Genomic DNA, 18,769 nt, shown 5'->3' with positions numbered 1-18,769 from the left:
TAAAACCAAAATACATCATTGCCCTCAAAATCTAATGTTCCTCTATGCCCAACTTGTCTTGATCCAACTACCTGTTTATTAGTCAACCTATTGAACAGCTCTGTGGAATATGTTGGTGCTTTATAAAGAAAAACATGGCAGATTGTGTAGATCTACCTGTAATCTAGCTAGCTTTAAATATGAGTAATACCTGTACAAGTAAGAATCTTTGATGCTTCCAGAGAGTTTAGCATCTTAAGGTATACTAATATAGTGCTCCAGTGTGATAATATTCTAAATGTCCCACATACACACTGGTAATAAATGGGCTAGAAAACACGTGTGACACGTGGCAATTGCTCTGGTATTCTTATCTGGAGTCTCCTATGTTAAATTAAGCCAGTGGATGTATAGAATGTAGGTACGTTTAGTAAAGGAATGAATAGTGTGCTCCATACTTTCTGAAAGAACTTTTTCCACTGTATTAAATTTTAAATAAAGAAAAACTGAGAAATTGAGAAACAAAAAAAAATATTTGCTTTCTGTGATTAACGTTAGCATATGGATGAATATTCTGATTTTAGGCAGTGTTTGTTATTTGTGCATCTTTTTCAGATGGGGTGCAGAAAAAAATGCTGTTCCACAGATGTTAATGCATTTGTGGAAACATTTTTATAATTAGTGCAACAAAAATAATGAGTGACTTGGGTGCGTTAAGAAGCATAAAGGGCACTATATATAAACGCATAGATTTCACAGGACTAGTGACTGTCAAATAATGCACATTTTATATGAAAAAATTTAAACAATTTAAAAATATAAATATATTTTTTATGTGAATAAATATATATATATACATTGCAAGTGAGTGTCAAATAATGCAACTTTTATGTGAATATATATATATATATATTCATATACAAGTTGCATTATTTGACAGTCACTTGCAATGTTTCTGTACAAATATCTCTATTTGTATGCTCTGTTCTGGACTAGGAATTAACCTAGACCAAACTTCTGTCTGTTTCTGTTGCATTGTATGACACCTTTTCATTTGCTTTGAAATTCTTGTTTTTCATTTCAAGTTGGCAGTGTGATCTTTCGTTCTGTATGTGGTGGGGAACATACTTATATTCCTATTATAACATATCAAGTTGCCCACCATCATTATCATAGTGCCTGGGTTGTTGTTCTGTCTGTTTAGAGGGTGGTGAGGAATTTTTACTACCTAATGAGGTGGGAGAGGCTTTTCCCATTTGAGATCAGGGACCCAGGTGAAACTTTTGACAGATTGGACAGGTAAAAGATGTCACCACGCCCTCCCTTTTCCTAAAACCAGGTGGATATATAAAGTGAGTTTTAAATAGATGAAGTGACAGACAGAGAGGCTGAGAAACTTCATGAGTACTATTACCTGTAGCACGAGATTTATCTGATTGGGGTCAAACAGGGGGGTGTACAGAGAATCCTGGAGCCAGAGAAGAGGACAGCATCTCTGATTAATTTCACAGCAAAGATGTTGTATTTGGAAAACAATGCACAGGCTCAATATAATGAGGTAAGGTATCGCAACAGTAAGATAATTTAAATATTAGAAATATTCTCCATAATCACAAATCTTTAGGTTTAAAATGAACGTTGTTTTATACATTTTACCTTAGTGCTCTTCCATAAAAAAAAAATTAGTAATACTAATAAATATGACCACTAAATTAAAAAATCACTAGGATAGGATTCAATGCCTTAATACATATATCTTGGAGAAGAGAAGATGACATTCTAGAGCCTTATAAATACATTATGGGATTAAATCAAGTTAAATCAGTTCTGCATAGGAGATAACACTTTTCTAAAAGGGTAGTAGGTCCCAGGTCTAACCTTCTAGTGAACATAACAAAGGCTAACACAGTAAAGGAATTTTTAAGAAGAAACAAGCAAAGTTTATCTAAAGTGTCATAATGGGCAGATTTTTCATTAGAAAGATTTTTATTTTATTTCATACTCCCAGTTTCTATGACCAATTAGTTTTTAAATGCATAAAAAAATTTAATACAGAAATTGAATTTGAATGCCTATTTTTTTTTTCTTTTTTATATGCCACTTTTCCAGTTGTAGGATTTGTCATGTATTGTATTTGGTTGACATTTATTTCAGGTTACATTTTGTCAGATAGCAGTCTATCTAATCAATTATTCAGGGCTTTGCACTGCTACATCCTAGATACCTTTAAGTAAATGTGTTTGTGTTACTGCAGTTGTTATATTTCTGCTTTTATATGGAATATGGAACTTTACAAGTTTCTGTAAATAAGGTCACATACATATATATATATACAGGTATATATATGTGCGTGTGTATGTACACCTGGATAACACCTTGGAAATATTTTAAGACATTTTTAAGTTGTTATATATTTACATATATATTTTATATTTATGAGGTTATGTTTTTTTTTTTATATGTGTTTTTACGTCTACGATTGATAAGTAATCAGAATTCTTCATTGGAGAAGTGTGAAAGGGAGGTATATGTGTATATGAAGACTATTAGGTGACATTCCTGAGATTAAATTAATAGGGCAGCTGCTGCCACTGGTTACAATAGCCAAGATTTCACAGCACTAGATGAAAGCATTCACAGCTTACATAAAGCATTCTGCAGGAGACTAAAGATAAGACATTATAAAGCCTACAGTGCAGTTACACTGAGATATTTAAGTTGGTATTGTTACCAAATAATAGACCTATGTCACACGAGGAGTTTATTTTATTTCCCTTTGTCAAAGAAATGTTTGGTTTTTGAAGGTATAAAGTTCCGTTACAAGATCATCAAAAAGACTTCTTTCTTATTGATCTGGAAGTTTTCCAGAGATTCATGTAAAAATAGTTTACCGCTTACTTGACTGGTTCTTTAAGCAAATTAGAATTGATATATTGTTTGTTCAGTGTTTCCTTAGTACAAGCCGCAGTATAAGGACCTTTTTTTGTTGTTATGAAGTACTGAAATGTTTAAGCAATGCTGTTGTAGCTGTTAGTGATAGACAGCACACTGGTTTATCCTTCAACTTTTCAGTGCCTGGAACTGCAAAATATAATTTTTTTTACAAATTTTAGGTGCTTGTAAAATTGCTTTCTTCTACCTTTAGAACGTTCCTTTGTCTTTGATTTATTGGAATATCAAGCACCATTAGATTTTCTCTTAACACGGCAGACTCTCACCAAGTTTAGTATCGGAATGCGTTTGTATGGATCAGACCAAGTCCATTTACGGTAACGCAATGTGTTCTGTTTTGTTGAGGATGTACATCCAAGTAAGTACACAGCATGTAAAAGCTGTCTCCAAATTCGGGATGTTGGCATATTAAACATAGGAAAAAAAGGTCATTATTTTCATTATCTAATGATGCTGAGTATACTTGCTGAATGTTACCTAGCGGATGAATTATTGGAAGAATGCCTGCCACTGTTCTTGCAGGAACCATTCATTTTAGTGTTAGATACCTTTTCTTGTAGAATATATCAGCAACACTACTAAATACAGGCACACGCGATAATCCTTTATTTCATTACTGGCATAAAATAATCAATTCAGGCGTTTTTCACTTACAAAAAATGCATTTGTCGGTATAGTTATATTTCTTTCCATTTTTTTGTATGAAATATCATATTTCCAAAAGGATGCATGCAGAATTGGTTAACTATAGTACAGCAGTTTGGACTTTTTCCCTAGAATTGGTGTATTGTCTTTGACATGGTACTAATTTGGATTTATTGCCTCTTGGACTTCTTTAGTATATAGCGGGTTAAGTTTCTGGTAAAAAATTTAGCTATTTATGCCCAGCCAGACCATTCGAAAGGGCAAAAATCATTGCTTGATCACATGTGAAAATGTATCGTCACTACTGATGATGCAGTATGAAATACAGCAGATTAAGCATCCTTTCACCTCTTGTGCAACAGATGAGAGTGTGCAAATCTGTGAGATATACTGTATACACAATGACCAATGGCAAAGTATCACAATAAACAAATATGCAGTCTGTCAGAGAGAGTCAATGTTTATTGTAAGCAGGATGTCAGGATCATATTTTTAGCCTAGTTCATACATTGTGGATGTAATATTCGATCTTAAAAATAACATTAGTACACTAAAATGTGGTTTGCGTTTTATTTATTTATTTATGAGGTTTTTATAGGAATTGAAAACAGGATCTGTCCTTTGGCTTTTAACTTTGATATTAAAGTTGCCAAAAAGTTATTGTTCAAATGATATGGCACTGGCTGGAAAATTAGAAAGTACTTGGTGGTTCACACCCTGTCCCTAAGCTGTGAGTTGGCTTCCCTCATCTTAGAAACATAGAAACATAGAATGTGACGGCAGATAAGAACCATTCGGCCCATCTAGTCAGCCCGATTTTCTAAATACTTTCATTAGTCCCTGGCCTTATTTTATAGTTAGGATAGCCTTATGCCTATCCCACACATGCTTAAACTCCTTTACTGCTCATCATTACAATGAATTAACCGTACATAGAATTGTAATACTTTATGCTGTCATTGATAGTTATTATGATACTTAAAAAGAAACCTGTGCTATTTTATAAACATATTGAGAAACATTAAAAACTGTGAAATCCCTGGTCTCGCAATCTTTCACCATTCAACATAGGATTTAGATTTCTACAGTCTAATCTTGGTCAAAGTTAAGTTTGGTGAAAAAAAAGTACTATAGTAAGACATATTATTTAGCATCAATTCCTAAATGTCATCCTTCTAAATTATAAAAGCCTACATAAAATGTCCAATTAAAGAAAATAAAGCAGATCCAGTCCCCAAGAGCATAGAGCTGACACGGTGTTAAAAACATTTATTTAAAGGTGTTCTAGTTGTATAAGTCACATTAGAGCCGCTCTTTGTGAATGGATATAGTGAATGGATCAGGTTTTTAAAGATGAGAGGAAGCCAGGGATAAGAGCAGGATTAATGTTGTAATAGTGTCCAGAGGGGTGGGAGGAATGGAATTTGAGTGGGATAGACAGATCTGCTCCACCCCCACTCACTGGCTTGTCTCAGTTCAGGAACATATGATAAATTAGCAATCGGGATGCTAATCTAAACATACCCCTATGCATTCTACCCCTGCCATCATGTGGGTGCTGCTGTTATTGTTCTAGTGTTCAAAAGGAGCTTCCAAAACTGAAACCTCTAATTAAGTCTTGGCTATTAACTGTTGGATTTATGTGTGGTGGCTGGGAATTGAAACTTGGCAATAAAACAGCAACAATGTTGTATAATTTTTCCCATTGCACTTTGATATATAGTCGGTTTGTTGTCTTAGTATAATGTATGCACTTTGGCATTAACTCATCTGATGGTTCTGTAAGTCCAGATCATCACAGGAACACCCGACTTGGGAGTTCCAGTAAGAGTACCGATTGTTGTTTATTTCCCCTACAAATCAAGAGTAAAGTGTGTTTTACTTAACTGCTACACACCTCTGCATATCTGTCACTTATTTAATAAATCTTCGCCTTCATTTCAGAATGTATTGTTGCATGTCTCTGCTGTGTTACTCTTCTCTCACAATCTCTTTACAACATGGTTTTTGGCGTTGCAGCCATGTTAGCGCTTTTTACACTTCTCTGCGTCCCTTAAACCTCCCTTAGACCTCCAATCTCCACCCATCAGAGCATCAAATACTGACTTGTTCAACAGCCACCAATCTGTCATCTTAAAGAAACCTTCAAGAAACGTTGTCAGCCTCAAGTGTACTTCTTCCCTTATAATCTTATGTATCTTCTATGCCTCACCCCATTTAAATCACTTTCTGTTATATCAGTTAAAAGTGAGGAAGGGTTTAAGCGTTAACTAAAATCTTAATTTCGGTCAGCAAATTTCCACATGTAATTGTGATTTTCTATGTGCCAACAACAAGGTCTCCTTATATAATTCCACAAGAATTCCATTAGTAATGGAACTCCTGATTCAAAATATCAGGATACTAAACAATATGTTGTCTTTTTCTTGAAATCCTTGGATTGAGATTCACATTTGGACATTCAGCATCACTCTGATGTCACTCTGTCACATCCTGCCATTTGTCTCTTTTTCAGTAAATAATCATTTGTCTGATCATATACAAAGTATGGCTTTAAAGTTTGCTGAAGCATATCTTGGGGGAGATTATACATGTGGGTGGGTGTCTCTGGGTGAATGGAAATACTTCTTTCAAATGCTTCCCTTTTTATTATTTGGCAAGTTATGGGAAAAGCTTGCGAACCACATTGCAGGTGGGAAACGCATAGATTGAAAACCTTTCATCTCCTTTCTCCTGTTTCCCCTACACATGTTTGTTCTCTGGAATGCTTCATTGCAACATTGCAACAGTCCTTTATTAAGTGCTATTTTTATATTATTTGTGCTTTTACATTTAATTAAGCACACAATTATACATTTTTTTTATATATATTTGTAGAGTTGTCCATTTTAATATAAATAAATAAATACAAAAGGATTAAATGGAGTGTGGAGAGCTTTTAAGTATGTTACAAAGACAAAAGTGCCATTGTGGCCAAGCCTAACAATGTAAAGACACAGTACTAGAGTGTCTACTGCATATTTGATGATCATTACAAGCTTTCCAGCCATCCATCATTAGAAAATGGACACTAGATATTTTTAAGCTAATAGATGACTTGTGGCTATGGTCTCACATGAAACTTTCAGTTTTGCCCTCAAGGGACATTTCTCAGATTGGAATGCATACCAGAGAGTCTGGCCATTGCCTTCTAAATTCCAGCCTTAAAGGCACTGAACAGGATACCGTAGACGCCTACAATAGGAACCATCAGTTCTAAATATAAAACAATTACTTCCACTTATTCTAAAATGTACACTTAGAAAACATATCTAGATTAGGTTATATGGTCAAATTTCACATTATTAACAGCATTTGCAATCTTTTAAAGGTAGCTTGGAACAGGTTCATACTATACAGCAATCATAGGCATCGCCCACAATAAATTAGTTATTGTAGAAACACAGCCTTCCTCGGAGGAATGGATAGCTCTCTGATAACAAAAACTATGTAATTACAATAGGTGGAGTGCCAGTGAATGAATAGAACCCTATTAAGGGTTTAGCACTTTGGGTCTTAGGGCACTAGGTACAAATGGCAGCCTTACGTTTATTATACATTATATAATAGTTGAAAAATGGGCCATTGAGGCTATTTTAAAAATGAGACTGTTACCATGCTAAGGCAACACAAAATATAAATAAATTAAAAAAACAAAACAGTGGTCTAAATTTAGAACTCATATTGCTGTGTATAAACTGCAATTCTAAAAGCCTGACATCTCTGGAATGCCCAACTGTGTACAAAATAGAACTATATTTCAATATATATTTCATGCCATTCATTTTGCCTCTATTAGCTAAAGAAGCCATATTATTTTAAATTATTTTTTCCATTTCAACTTCAGATAGACTGAAAAATTTGTCATGATTTGCAATACATAAGTCAGTGATGAGTCAACAAATAGAAATCATTTCTTTTATTGCTGGGTTTGTTTGTTGTGCAACCATGTAATTCTGGGCTTTCCAGCAGGTTAAGGGTTAGGCAGGACCAGACATTTGTTTATTCTGACATAGGATCTTTGCTCTTGAATTTGTTCAGGTTTTCACCTGGTTCAGACTTTGGGTTTTGCACTTCCTTCCCCCCAGTATCTTTGTCTTGTTGACATTTCTTTTGTTCACTCGGCAATGTGAGAGCGTCTGATGCTGGCCTTCTCGTGAAGTTTGAGACTTATCACAGAGAGGCGTCCCCGTTTGCCTGTTATGTAACTTAAAACCCAAGATTTTGTTTTCCAGGAATCTTCCACATTACTGATTTTCAAGTCAAAACCCAAGAATGTCTGAATGTGTTTAGGTTTACTTTGATGCTATGGAACAAATTGAAGTCTACATTTTACTCTGTGCTTCTTATTCACTTGACTTCATTTCCTCTCTAGTGGTTTATAAAAACAAGTGCAATTATTTTGTTTTGTTAATATGAGTGTAGAGTTGTTACACCTCAGTTGATCCTTCTCTAGTATAAAGCCAGATCTATTAATGACTAGTCCTGAAATATGCTAAAATCCATAAAAAATCCTGCTTAAAGCATGATACGCCTAAATATAAATCCTAAATTTCAAACTAAATCTAAAACTTATATTGGCCTTCTAATTGAACTGATGAACAATTTTGATCCCTGAAGCAAAAAAACCCAACAGGAGGAATGGTTATACTGAAAATTCCATGGATGTCAAAGTGACCAGATAATCTCCAAGCTTAATTATTGGAGGCAGCCCCTGCTTTGGGTGTGTATAATTAATTGAGTGTTGCTCGTCTGCTATCAATGGTCATTACAGTTCAAGATTTTACAAAAAGTATTCTTAAGGTTTATCATTATATTTTTAAATGTATAAGGAGTAGTCTTGAAGACGTCAAAAGATTAACGTGGGCAGTAATGTAACGAAAGGCAAAGATCCCTCCAAGGCAAAAAGAACTTTAATCCTTATGACCTATAAAGTCGTTTTATTCTTTGATGATGTGTAGGAGGGATTATGGCACGGTGGTGATTTTGGAAAGCTTGAATCATAGCTCCTTAACCCCTTAAGGACACATGACATGTGTGACACGTCATGATTCCCTTTTATTCCAGAAGTTTGGTCCTTAAGGGGTTAAAACTGATGCTGATTCATATTTCGTATCAAGCAATTCAATATATTAAATCTCAGAAATGTTGATTTAAATAGTCCATGAACAAATGTTATTGCTCTCTGCACTTATATGTTGCTCTTAAACAATTACTTATCATATACCAACTTATACTTGTCTTAGCTAAAGAAATGTCCTAAATCATTTAAATTGATTGTACCATTTTCCAAAATACCTTAAATTGGCATCCCACTGGAAGTTTTGGTTTTGTCATCATCTTCTACATCTGAAATATAGAATTGAATAAAGACACAATATTGAAATTTTCTGGCAAAAATGAAATATTTGCAGGAAATAAGTTTGCCCAGACAGCCTGGAAGGTTTCTTGTCTGAGCTACAATTTAGAGAATGGTGATTGCTGTGCAGGTGCCATAGGTCCCCGATTTATTTATTTTTTCTATGAGAAGCACTCAGTTGGACTGGAGATGATCAATTGTGGTGATCTAAGCAAGGGCAGATTGTGCTGTGTAAAGGAGACACTCTGGGCGATGGAAAAAAGATGAGTTAATTTTATTATTTTGAATCGGTAAACCCTAAATGTGAAAAAAGAAAAAAAGAATAATTCAACGTTAATATTAAATATATTCATTATTAATGTTGGTGTGTCCATTTAAAACCAGGATAATGTAAATAAGGATACTAAATAGAAGTGTGTTCAGTGCTATGTTTAGTATAGCTGAACATGGTGAAATGAGATGTCTGGAACTGGAGAACCAATAGACTTTACTTTCCACCCAGTGACCAACTTTTAAACGGCATTGTGACGGTATCTGAACCACAAATGTTATCAGTTACAAGTCAGAATAAGTTACATTGCTCAATCTGGAGACTGGGTAATTTACTGGATATACTATTATACTATTGTGGGTCTTTAGTGCATGGACCTATAGTGAGTGATTCGGTGCACCATACACTAATATTTTACTATAGAATCTAACCAAGATCTAGAGAACCAGAACCAAGTAATGGCTATACATGTTATATATATAGATATTCAAAAAATGGATTAGCAAGGCACTCCTCCTGTAGATTACTTAACAAAATCAAACTGCCTAGGTGCAATCCCGCGTTGTTTATAATAGAAAAAACAAGTAGAGGGAGCACACTAGGACTTCTTTTCGGTGGAACAAAGTAATTTACTGTATCATAAAATAATACATGGTCTGTGCAAAGTACAAAAAAATCGACGTTTCCACCCTCCTTGATAAAGACCCCAGGAGGGTCGAAACATCGATTTTTTTGTACTTTGCACAGACCATGTATTATTTTATGATACAGTAAATTACTTTGTTCCACCGAAAAGAAGTCCTAGTGTGCTCCCTCTACTTGTTTTTTTGTAATTCCAAGTGTTAGACCTGTAGCTTGCCTTTTGAAGTGCTAATCTCTGCACTTCTCTCTTACCCAGTGTTCTCACTTCTATATTTGATTGTCCGTAGTCTTGACTGAGATTTCAACTTTACCATTTGTTGTCTCCTATGTAGTTAAAATGTTGGTGTCTCCTCTGTTCCCCTGTGATCCCAGTTGTCTGCTCCCAGCCACTCTCACAGATCTCTTCCAGACTCACTGTTCAGTCTGTCCTTGCTGACTCAGGTCTTCTGTTTCTTCTTCTTTCTGAACTACTCCGCTACTATTGTCTCTACTTTATAAAAAATATGCCATATTAAACAAACACTCTAACGTTAGAAATACAAACATGTCAGTTCACCAATCATTAAATAATTTTATTTTTATTGCCATAAGATTGCAGGACAGCAACAGGAAGAGTCTCTAATGTTTGTCCGAGTGCTAATCACTAGATGTGTCCCTAGGAAGCAATTGGAACACTGCTTTTACATTGCTGAGACTACGGCTGATGTCTAATTGCACCAAAACAATTACATGTGCTATAGTGGGTTTGGTGCTGATAGTATCTATTCTTGTCAGTGCACATTACTTAAAGGAACTCTATAGTCACCAGAACAACTACAGCTTAATGTTGATGTTCTGGTGTCTACAGCCTGTCCCTTCAGGCTTTTTAATGTAACACTGCCTTTTCTCTTTCTTTGCATTACTGCTTAGGAACACCTCTTGGGGCAGTCACTCTGACGGCTGCTAGAGGTGCTTCCTGTGTCAGTGCTGCATAATGTGCAGCACTGACGTTCAGTGTCTCCGCTGAATGATCCCCATAGATATGCATTGATTCATTGCATCTCTATGAGGAGATGCTGATTGGCACAGTGTGACATTTTGTCGAGCATACCCAATTGCTTCCCAGTGCTTTCCTATGGGAAATCGTTGGATTGGCTGAGATGGTCAAATTTGATGAACTCAGCCATGGAGGCGGGGCAGAGCTAGCCGTGCAGAGATCAGAGCGGCGCTGAAATAAAGGTAAGTAAAATAACTTTTTAACACAAGGCAAGTGAGCCAGGGATCTACAATATGTTTTTAGAACTATAGTGTCAGGAATACATGTTTGTATTCCTGATATTATAGTGTTCCTTTTAATGCTTCATTGGGTGGAGCAAGCTATCCTACAGCCACTTACATGTGCACCCAAACTTCAAATGGTCAAATGGTCACCTATGAAATGTTATACAGAGGAGGATTGCTTTTGATTTAGTCATTTGAATGTCATTGCATAAGATTCAGTTTATTTTAGTACAGAGCCTTTCTACCTTGTATACATATTGTTTTTACACAAATCAACTGCTCCTGGACTGTTTCTGCTACAGAATTGGCATATTGTGTGTTTGACATATTAGTACAAATAAAGACTTCTATCTAACTATCTATATGCTAAAAATGATGAATAACATTCTAGGCTCGTAGATCTATGTCAAGCAATGGTGAAGGGAGTTTTTTTTTTTAACGCAATTTCAATGCATACTCTGTAGAATTTTATACGTTCGTTCAGAGAATACTGATTGATTTCAGAACTCAATTTGGTGTGCATCCTTTAGGGAAGTGTTTGCTCTTTTGTCCTTCTTTAGTGATGTGTAAGTGCCTCAATAGCATTTGCCCTTAATGTTCACATCAGACACTGCTGACATTAGATGCTATTCTCTCCTTTTGAGATCAATCATGTAGCTGGGAGTGCCCTAATGTGCAGGTTTAAAAGTCTGATCTTCAAATCGTCCTCTGAGTTGAAAGTTCTGTACTAATGATGGCCTATTTGTTTGTATTTTAATGTCTGCTTTCTCAAAACAGAGTCACTGTCAAGCTAGTTGATATGATTAACACATTCAGTACCCAGGGTTGAACACTGCATAATAATCACCTTTTGTCTCAGAGCAAACATTTATTGTCATAAATGTCCAAGTTGTATTAATGACATATAGTCTTTGAATAACTATTTGTTCTAAATGGGCTGCGGAGTATGTTAGTGTATTTTTTTTAATATGGTAATACCTGTATTTTAGCTCATCTTAGTTATGTATAAATACATAAGTTAAATTAAGATTTCCTAATGCTGTATGTTATAGTAGAATTTGTAAATCCTCTATTTTTTAGGTTGTTTCACAATGAATGCCGTTTTCCTGTTACACCTTCTTATTTAAGCAGTAAATGTGTTTCTTGTGGTTTTATTTAAAGGTTTTTTTTTCTTCTCTCTTTCTTTCTAGCCGCAATACACAAACCTGGGGCTGCTTAATAGCATGGAACAGCAGATCCAGAATGGTTCTTCATCTACCAGCCCATACACCAACGAGCATGCTCAAAACAGTGTCACAGCACCATCTCCATATGCACAGCCCAGTTCCACGTTTGATGCCCTATCTCCCTCTCCAGCCATCCCTTCAAACACCGATTATCCGGGGCCTCACAGCTTTGATGTGTCATTTCAGCAATCCAGCACTGCAAAGTCAGCCACTTGGACGGTAAGCTGCAGATACGATGTTGCACCAGAAATAACCTGATTCATTCATTGTTTTATTTTGGAAAATATGTTTATTCTTATATCAATGTTAGAATGGCATACACAAATAGTTCTTTACCTAGAAGTACATCTATTACTAGAAGTATTTTGGCAAAATTAAAATAAGGATGGTGGAAGTTGCCAACCCTATTCATATGCTTATAAAATTTTGTATTGCTGTACAAGTAGGTAATGTAGTTTATCCCCAAGTCTTTGTGAACATAAAAGGCACCTTACATAGAAATTAGCATGCATTCAAAATACAGTAGCATCTGTAATTAAATTAACACTTCAAACACGTAAAGCACTTTAGCTTGCGGAAGTGCTTTATTTGTGAAGATTGTGTCCTCTTTTTCATTTTACAATCAGTGCAGATTAGAACAGAATTGGCACTTCTACAAAATAAGCTTGTTACGTCCCCAAGTCTGTCAATTAGAGACCAGTCCCGTTACTTCCTGGCTGTTAAGCTCATTAAAACTAAACTCAACTCAAGAGGAATGAAATTGCTTAGAGCACTTGCCTTGCAACGACTTCTAATTGAGCTGCAGTGGGATGTCTGAGATTGAATAGCCACAGAAAAGCTGGCCTTTGGTAGAAGCTGCATCATGAGTTTAGCTCCACTGAGCTAACCAAACTAGGAAGTAAGAGGAATGGTTGTTTGCTTGAAAGCCAAACGGTGCAACCAGATTAATTCATAAAAGTGTAAATTTCAAAAGAAAGGTGCACTTTTTGCAAAATGAAATAAAGAGGACTCACTTTTCACACATAAAACTTTTCAGCAAGCTAAAGTGCTATAGGGATCCCGTTAAGTACAATAATCTCATATTTTTCCATTTGAGTTGCCATGAAATACTTAATAATATTTTGTAAGTGAACAACACCCCTGTAAAGCATTGGTTGTTCTGAGTGGTGCACAGCATTGTATAGCAATTTCATTTCTTAATGTATACTGGTGTAAACATATAGACCATTGTTGTATAGAAATAGATAAGAAATTGCTAGCAAATGCTTTGATGCAGGGTTGCTCAGTATTAAATACTGATGTTTAGCCCTCAATGAGTAAGCAACACATTCTCAGCACCGTATACCAGCATCCTCTAAAGTTTAATCTCAGAATGCTATTGCATGCCAATCCATCGTGGGAAGGGATCACAAATGATGTAGAATACTTGGATTTCATTGAAAAGCATCTGAAGCAATCTTTGTGTAAAACATTCTATATTTTGGAAATGTTAAATACATTTCATACTGGGGTGTGGTTGATCTTGAGTGACATAAACAGATGTCAATAAGTTTTGTAAGATCTTCTCTATCTCTGAGTGTCCAAGGAACATGGGATGACCTAATACGGAATTGCCAATAAGCTTATTGTATCTCTAGCATTGACTTTGTAATGCTTACACGGCCATTCTGGTGGTATATATGTAGAATGTATTACGGTATGTGTGTAGGGGGTGTCTAGGAGAATGGGACACAGACACTGAGACACGGAACATCATGGGAAAGTATCTTCACACTCTGAATGTCCCGGATGTACCATCAGCTGTTGACCTTTTTATCATCAATGACATTGTAAGTACTGACTTTGTATTTGCGAAGAAAGAAGAATAAATCTCTTTTTATAAGAAAAGCCAGGAAAGTCTGATTGCGTTATATGTTTAAGTGACACAGAAGAACTATAATAAGAAAGAGGAATTTACATACACATATATATCAAGCAGAATAATTATTTTTTTACACTTTGGAAAAGTGTAACATACATTATTAGAACATATATGTAGAGGACTCTGTCATTCACACATCTGTGGATGAAAGGCGCACTTTAACGTACAATATTGACAAAAGAAGAAGACAAATGATTTAGTTATATTTTTTTATAATAGATATGTAGTTGTTGCTGCATTATGATTGGAAAGTATGCTAGATGGCCCAAGGAACTATATTATATTACTGCAGTTTCCTGATAAAAAGTCTCAAAGTAATACGCTTTTCAAATTATTTAATACTGTTAGAAATACTTTCCAAATGAATTATCTTGAAAACGTCCCATAAACTGGAATGTTGATTAGAATAGATAAATAATTTGGAACGTTTTTCTAACAGTATTGAATCATGTTTAATGTTTACTAAACAGAGACCAACGTTAGCATTGAAGCAACACTCTTTGCTATTGCCCAATTAGCAATAACAGAATTGTATTGCTCACTTTCATTAGTGGTCAGTTGTTTGGTTCATGGTGGAGTCAAAATGGTTTTCCTTTAAATGTAAATGCATTTTATAATACATATGATGTGTTTCCCATGTATATGTCCCTAATCAGAATTTAAAAAAAAACCAGTGGCAAGATTGGCACTTAAATGAAGGGTTTGTAGCTTTTTATGATAAAGCGAGCATTCTCTTTGTTAAATGTTATGTCCTATTACTTCATTTTCATAATTTGCTTTGAGAAGTGCAATTAAAACATATTATGTTTGGTTCTCTGATCTTGCAAAAGTAGACTGCACAACAATGTGCAAATGTTGCCTCCAATTAAATCTTCAGTAGTTTTATATATACCCAGAATCCCTTGCAGTACTAACAGCACAGCAAATGTGGCTTGACTGGCATGTGCAGTTCTGTGTATTGACTATACACACACACACACTGACACATATTTATATATACTGCTTTCTTCAAATTGTTTTAAATTACAAACAAATACCTGCCTACTCCAGGAATAACTAGTTCTTTGAAATGGCAAATGCATAATTAGAAAATAAAGGCAAGACCTTCTGAAGAGTTCACAGAGTGTCAATACTTCAACCTGGTAAGTAAAATTAGGGAGAACATATAAACACAGATGAATAATGTATGTCACCTGGTGTATTGTGAGATAGTGTCACAGCCTGGATTCCCATGTACCACATTTTCACCATCTCCTCCCATCTGAAAGACAAAGATGAGACATCTGTGTAAGTGTTACACCTGGGATTGTTCTCTACTCCGTGGCTAAAAGTAATCCGCCCACTGCAGAGAGGTTCAACAGCTTCTGCTTTTTATTTATCTTTTAAGCATGTCCTATAATATAATGTGAGTGGTAGAACCTGTTTCAAATGACAGCAGCATACATTAATTAAATAAAAACCTGTAGATAATTTTTGAGGACAAAATTAGGTGAAGCATTAAACCTTTTCTGTTTAGAGTTGCGTGCAACCCACATGAACTTTAAGAACCTAAATGCTAACTCTGGAAATATGGAATTATTAAACTGGAACTGGCAGCTTTGAGGTCTTACAATTGCAGAGATTCTCCAAGGTGACATGTCCATTTGTGTGCACGCTTGAAGGAGTAAGTGGTTTTCTCAGTGTAGTAAACCCTTGAAAACCAATTCCACTCTAGCATGTATGCTCCATCGCCTTCAATAGCTTAAAAAAACGATTTTTGTTTTAATTCCTCAGTATATCCAAGCGCAAACTTTTCAACAAATCACATTAATTTTATAGCATTTTATCCATATTTTATATCCCCCTTTTTACGTGCAGAAATATATTATTTGTAAACCTTGAAAAGCCTGCAGGGCCAGGCTATAGACACCATAACAACTACATTAAACTTTAGAGATTCTGGTGACTTGTGTGTCTTTAAGATTTTGTTGTGAGATGCGGTGTGTCATAGGCAGTGCATCACACAGGTAACTGTAAACCTTTATTAATGATACAACATTAATAGGTTGTTAACGCACTTTTCCACTTTGCTAAATATCTTGCTAGTTTTGTTCATGTGTTTTTGGACATTGAGAAAGCATTTCCTTAATGGGATATGGCCAAATGGTAGGGCCTCTGTAGGCACACGGTGCAAACTTGCCATGTGAGAAGGACTGATGTCATTTTACAGATTGACTTGTAGTTGTTTACTTTACACTTGTAATAATTAAACATTTATGGAGAAGACATTATTAGTGTGAATGTTATTAGTTTCTCTGTCTACATTTCAGTAATCGGTGAAGTATTCCTTGCAAGTTAATAGTAGTAGAGCTGGGTAACTGTCACTCCTAAACAATACACAATCCTTTTCACTGGCCAATACTTAGTATAATAAGTGAGCAAATTATGAAAAAAAAAATCTTATATATTTGTAACATTATTGAACTAGTAATATTGCCGTCTTGAATTTTATCCAGTAACAAATATTAGGCACAATCTTGTAATTGTGCTATTTCTCACTCTCATTGTTGACTTTTATTAGTCTGTGAAGGAAGAACGATGTATCACAAAGATATGAGTTACTGTCTGTATGTTATATGTATGGACAGATACTTTCTCAGATAAATAGGCATTTTCACATAGGTGATTTATAACTGTTTCGTTTATAACAGATCAAACTCTAGATGTCATAGTTCCTATATGTTTAAACAGAAGCACGTCTGTAACTTAAAGAAAGGTTCTTCCCCATGGCCAAAAATATCCAGTAAATCAGGTATAAACTAGTTCATCGGGTGTAAATTCAGTAAGCTCCCAAACCAGTGTTCACTGCATTGCATTGTACATTCACTATGTATTTACTAACATTGAGCTTAAAGACTACTCTGTGCTAGTTCTAGGACTCAGGCATAGCTAACCGGCACTCCAGATATTTTGGACTACACTTCCCACGATGCTTTGTCAGCATTATGGGTGTAGGACAGGGCTGTCCAACCTGCGGCCCCTCAGATGTTGCTGAACTACAACTCCCATGATTCCCTGGTTATCTGTTTAATTGAAAGAATCATGGGAGTTGTAGTTCAGCAACATCTGGGGGCCGCCGGTTGGACAGGCCTGGTGTAAGAGCATTATGGGAGATGTAGTCCAAAACATCTGGAGTGCCGAAGGTTTCCTATCCCTATTCTAGGTTCTATTTGCCAAGACATTTTGATTTCTGCCTTCCTATAATTGTGTGAATCTCTCAAGGTATCTCTTGATGTACAGAGCCTTGATGTTTCAAGAATTAGGAATCAGCTACCTTTTTTCTAAAAATAAACTATATTTTCACCCCTTAGAAATATAATGTAAAAATTCAGTGACTACATTGTATAAAGAGTTGCTCGCATTAAACTGTGATTTACTTTCTTTTCTGGCTTATAATCCTAAATTGCCTAGTTATCAAGTTGCTCATGGGTGTTGCCTATCTCACTACAATAGCACATTTTATTGTTCAATCCCCACAAAATCCCCTATAATCGCTCGTTAATAGTATTTGTTCTGGGATAGAGTAATGGGTAAAGTGCTGTAAAATGACATAAAGTAAATTATTATACAAGGATCTTTGTGGACCCTTGTTGAGTCATATTTGTGTTTGTAAATGTTGTAATCACATTTCTGTGACGAATTAGAAGCCCTGCTTTATTTATGGGCAAAATATTTCCTTAGTTATTGTTTCTTGCTGTTTTTTGATGGCGTGTAAGAAGAAAAGTTGGAGTTTTTACCCTTGAGTACTTGTGTTAGGAAGTGAGCGAGATGTTAATTAAATGTAATTGCCGTGTATTCAGCAGAAACCCCACCCTATTTCATGAGAGAATGTGCATCTAGAAGCCTGGATTAAAAATGCTTTCAGCGTATATTAAAAAATAAAAAGTATGAAATCACCGTGTGAAGAAGTATAATAAACACATTCCAAGGCCTGTGGCAATATTACTGGGAGCTTCAAGTTTACAAGACGCAAGCCAAGTATAGACTACAGACATAACACATAAAATTTTCCACTTTTGTTAAAAGTGATTGGATTACTAAACTTGACAGGAGTAAAGAATCAGTTTGCCTGGATCTCTAGTTCAAAAAATATGGGTAGAGAACTGTCTGGGAGTTGCATTTACTCTGTGTTTTACCTGCTTTTAATTTTATTTTTTTATTAGAGATTCTGATGAAAGTTTGAGACCGTGTTCTTTCAAGTCAGCTCAGTAAGCCTTTTCGGTGATCACATGCAGGTGGTCAAAACATTACCTATGTGGTTTTTAACATGCCATAAAACATGACCACCTGTTTTTCTGTGTTTTTTTTTTTCCAGACTGTGACTGTTCTAATGTAGAGATTTACCACCTCCTTCGATAAACTTTAAAATGCTCCCATTGTTATTCAGGGACCACAGACTTGGATTTCCTTGTTTAATAACGTAGACATATGACTAA

General features: G+C 35.4%; 1 protein-coding gene across 5 annotated transcripts in view; it reads left to right on the top strand.

The window, feature by feature from the left end:
- The first annotated feature begins 1,373 nt into the window (after nt 1-1,373).
- TP63 (tumor protein p63) overlaps nt 1,374-18,769 on the top strand; it is a 401,462-nt gene continuing 384,066 nt past the window's right edge. For all 5 annotated transcript variants that reach the window (XR_010086597.1, XM_063442800.1, XM_063442799.1 and 2 more), the window contains exons 1-2: nt 1,374-1,537; nt 12,338-12,592. Coding sequence is in view for 4 of the 5 variants with exons in the window: in XM_063442800.1 (XP_063298870.1) it covers nt 1,496-1,537; nt 12,338-12,592 (297 nt within the window). In the remaining variant the exon portion in view is untranslated. The remainder of the gene's footprint in view (nt 1,538-12,337; nt 12,593-18,769) is intronic.

Source organism: Pelobates fuscus, chromosome 2 (genome assembly GCF_036172605.1).
Source record: "Pelobates fuscus isolate aPelFus1 chromosome 2, aPelFus1.pri, whole genome shotgun sequence".
Lineage (NCBI taxonomy): Eukaryota > Metazoa > Chordata > Amphibia > Anura > Pelobatidae > Pelobates > Pelobates fuscus.
Note: the sequence above shows the minus strand (reverse complement) of the source record. Positions and strands in the feature narration are given on the sequence as shown.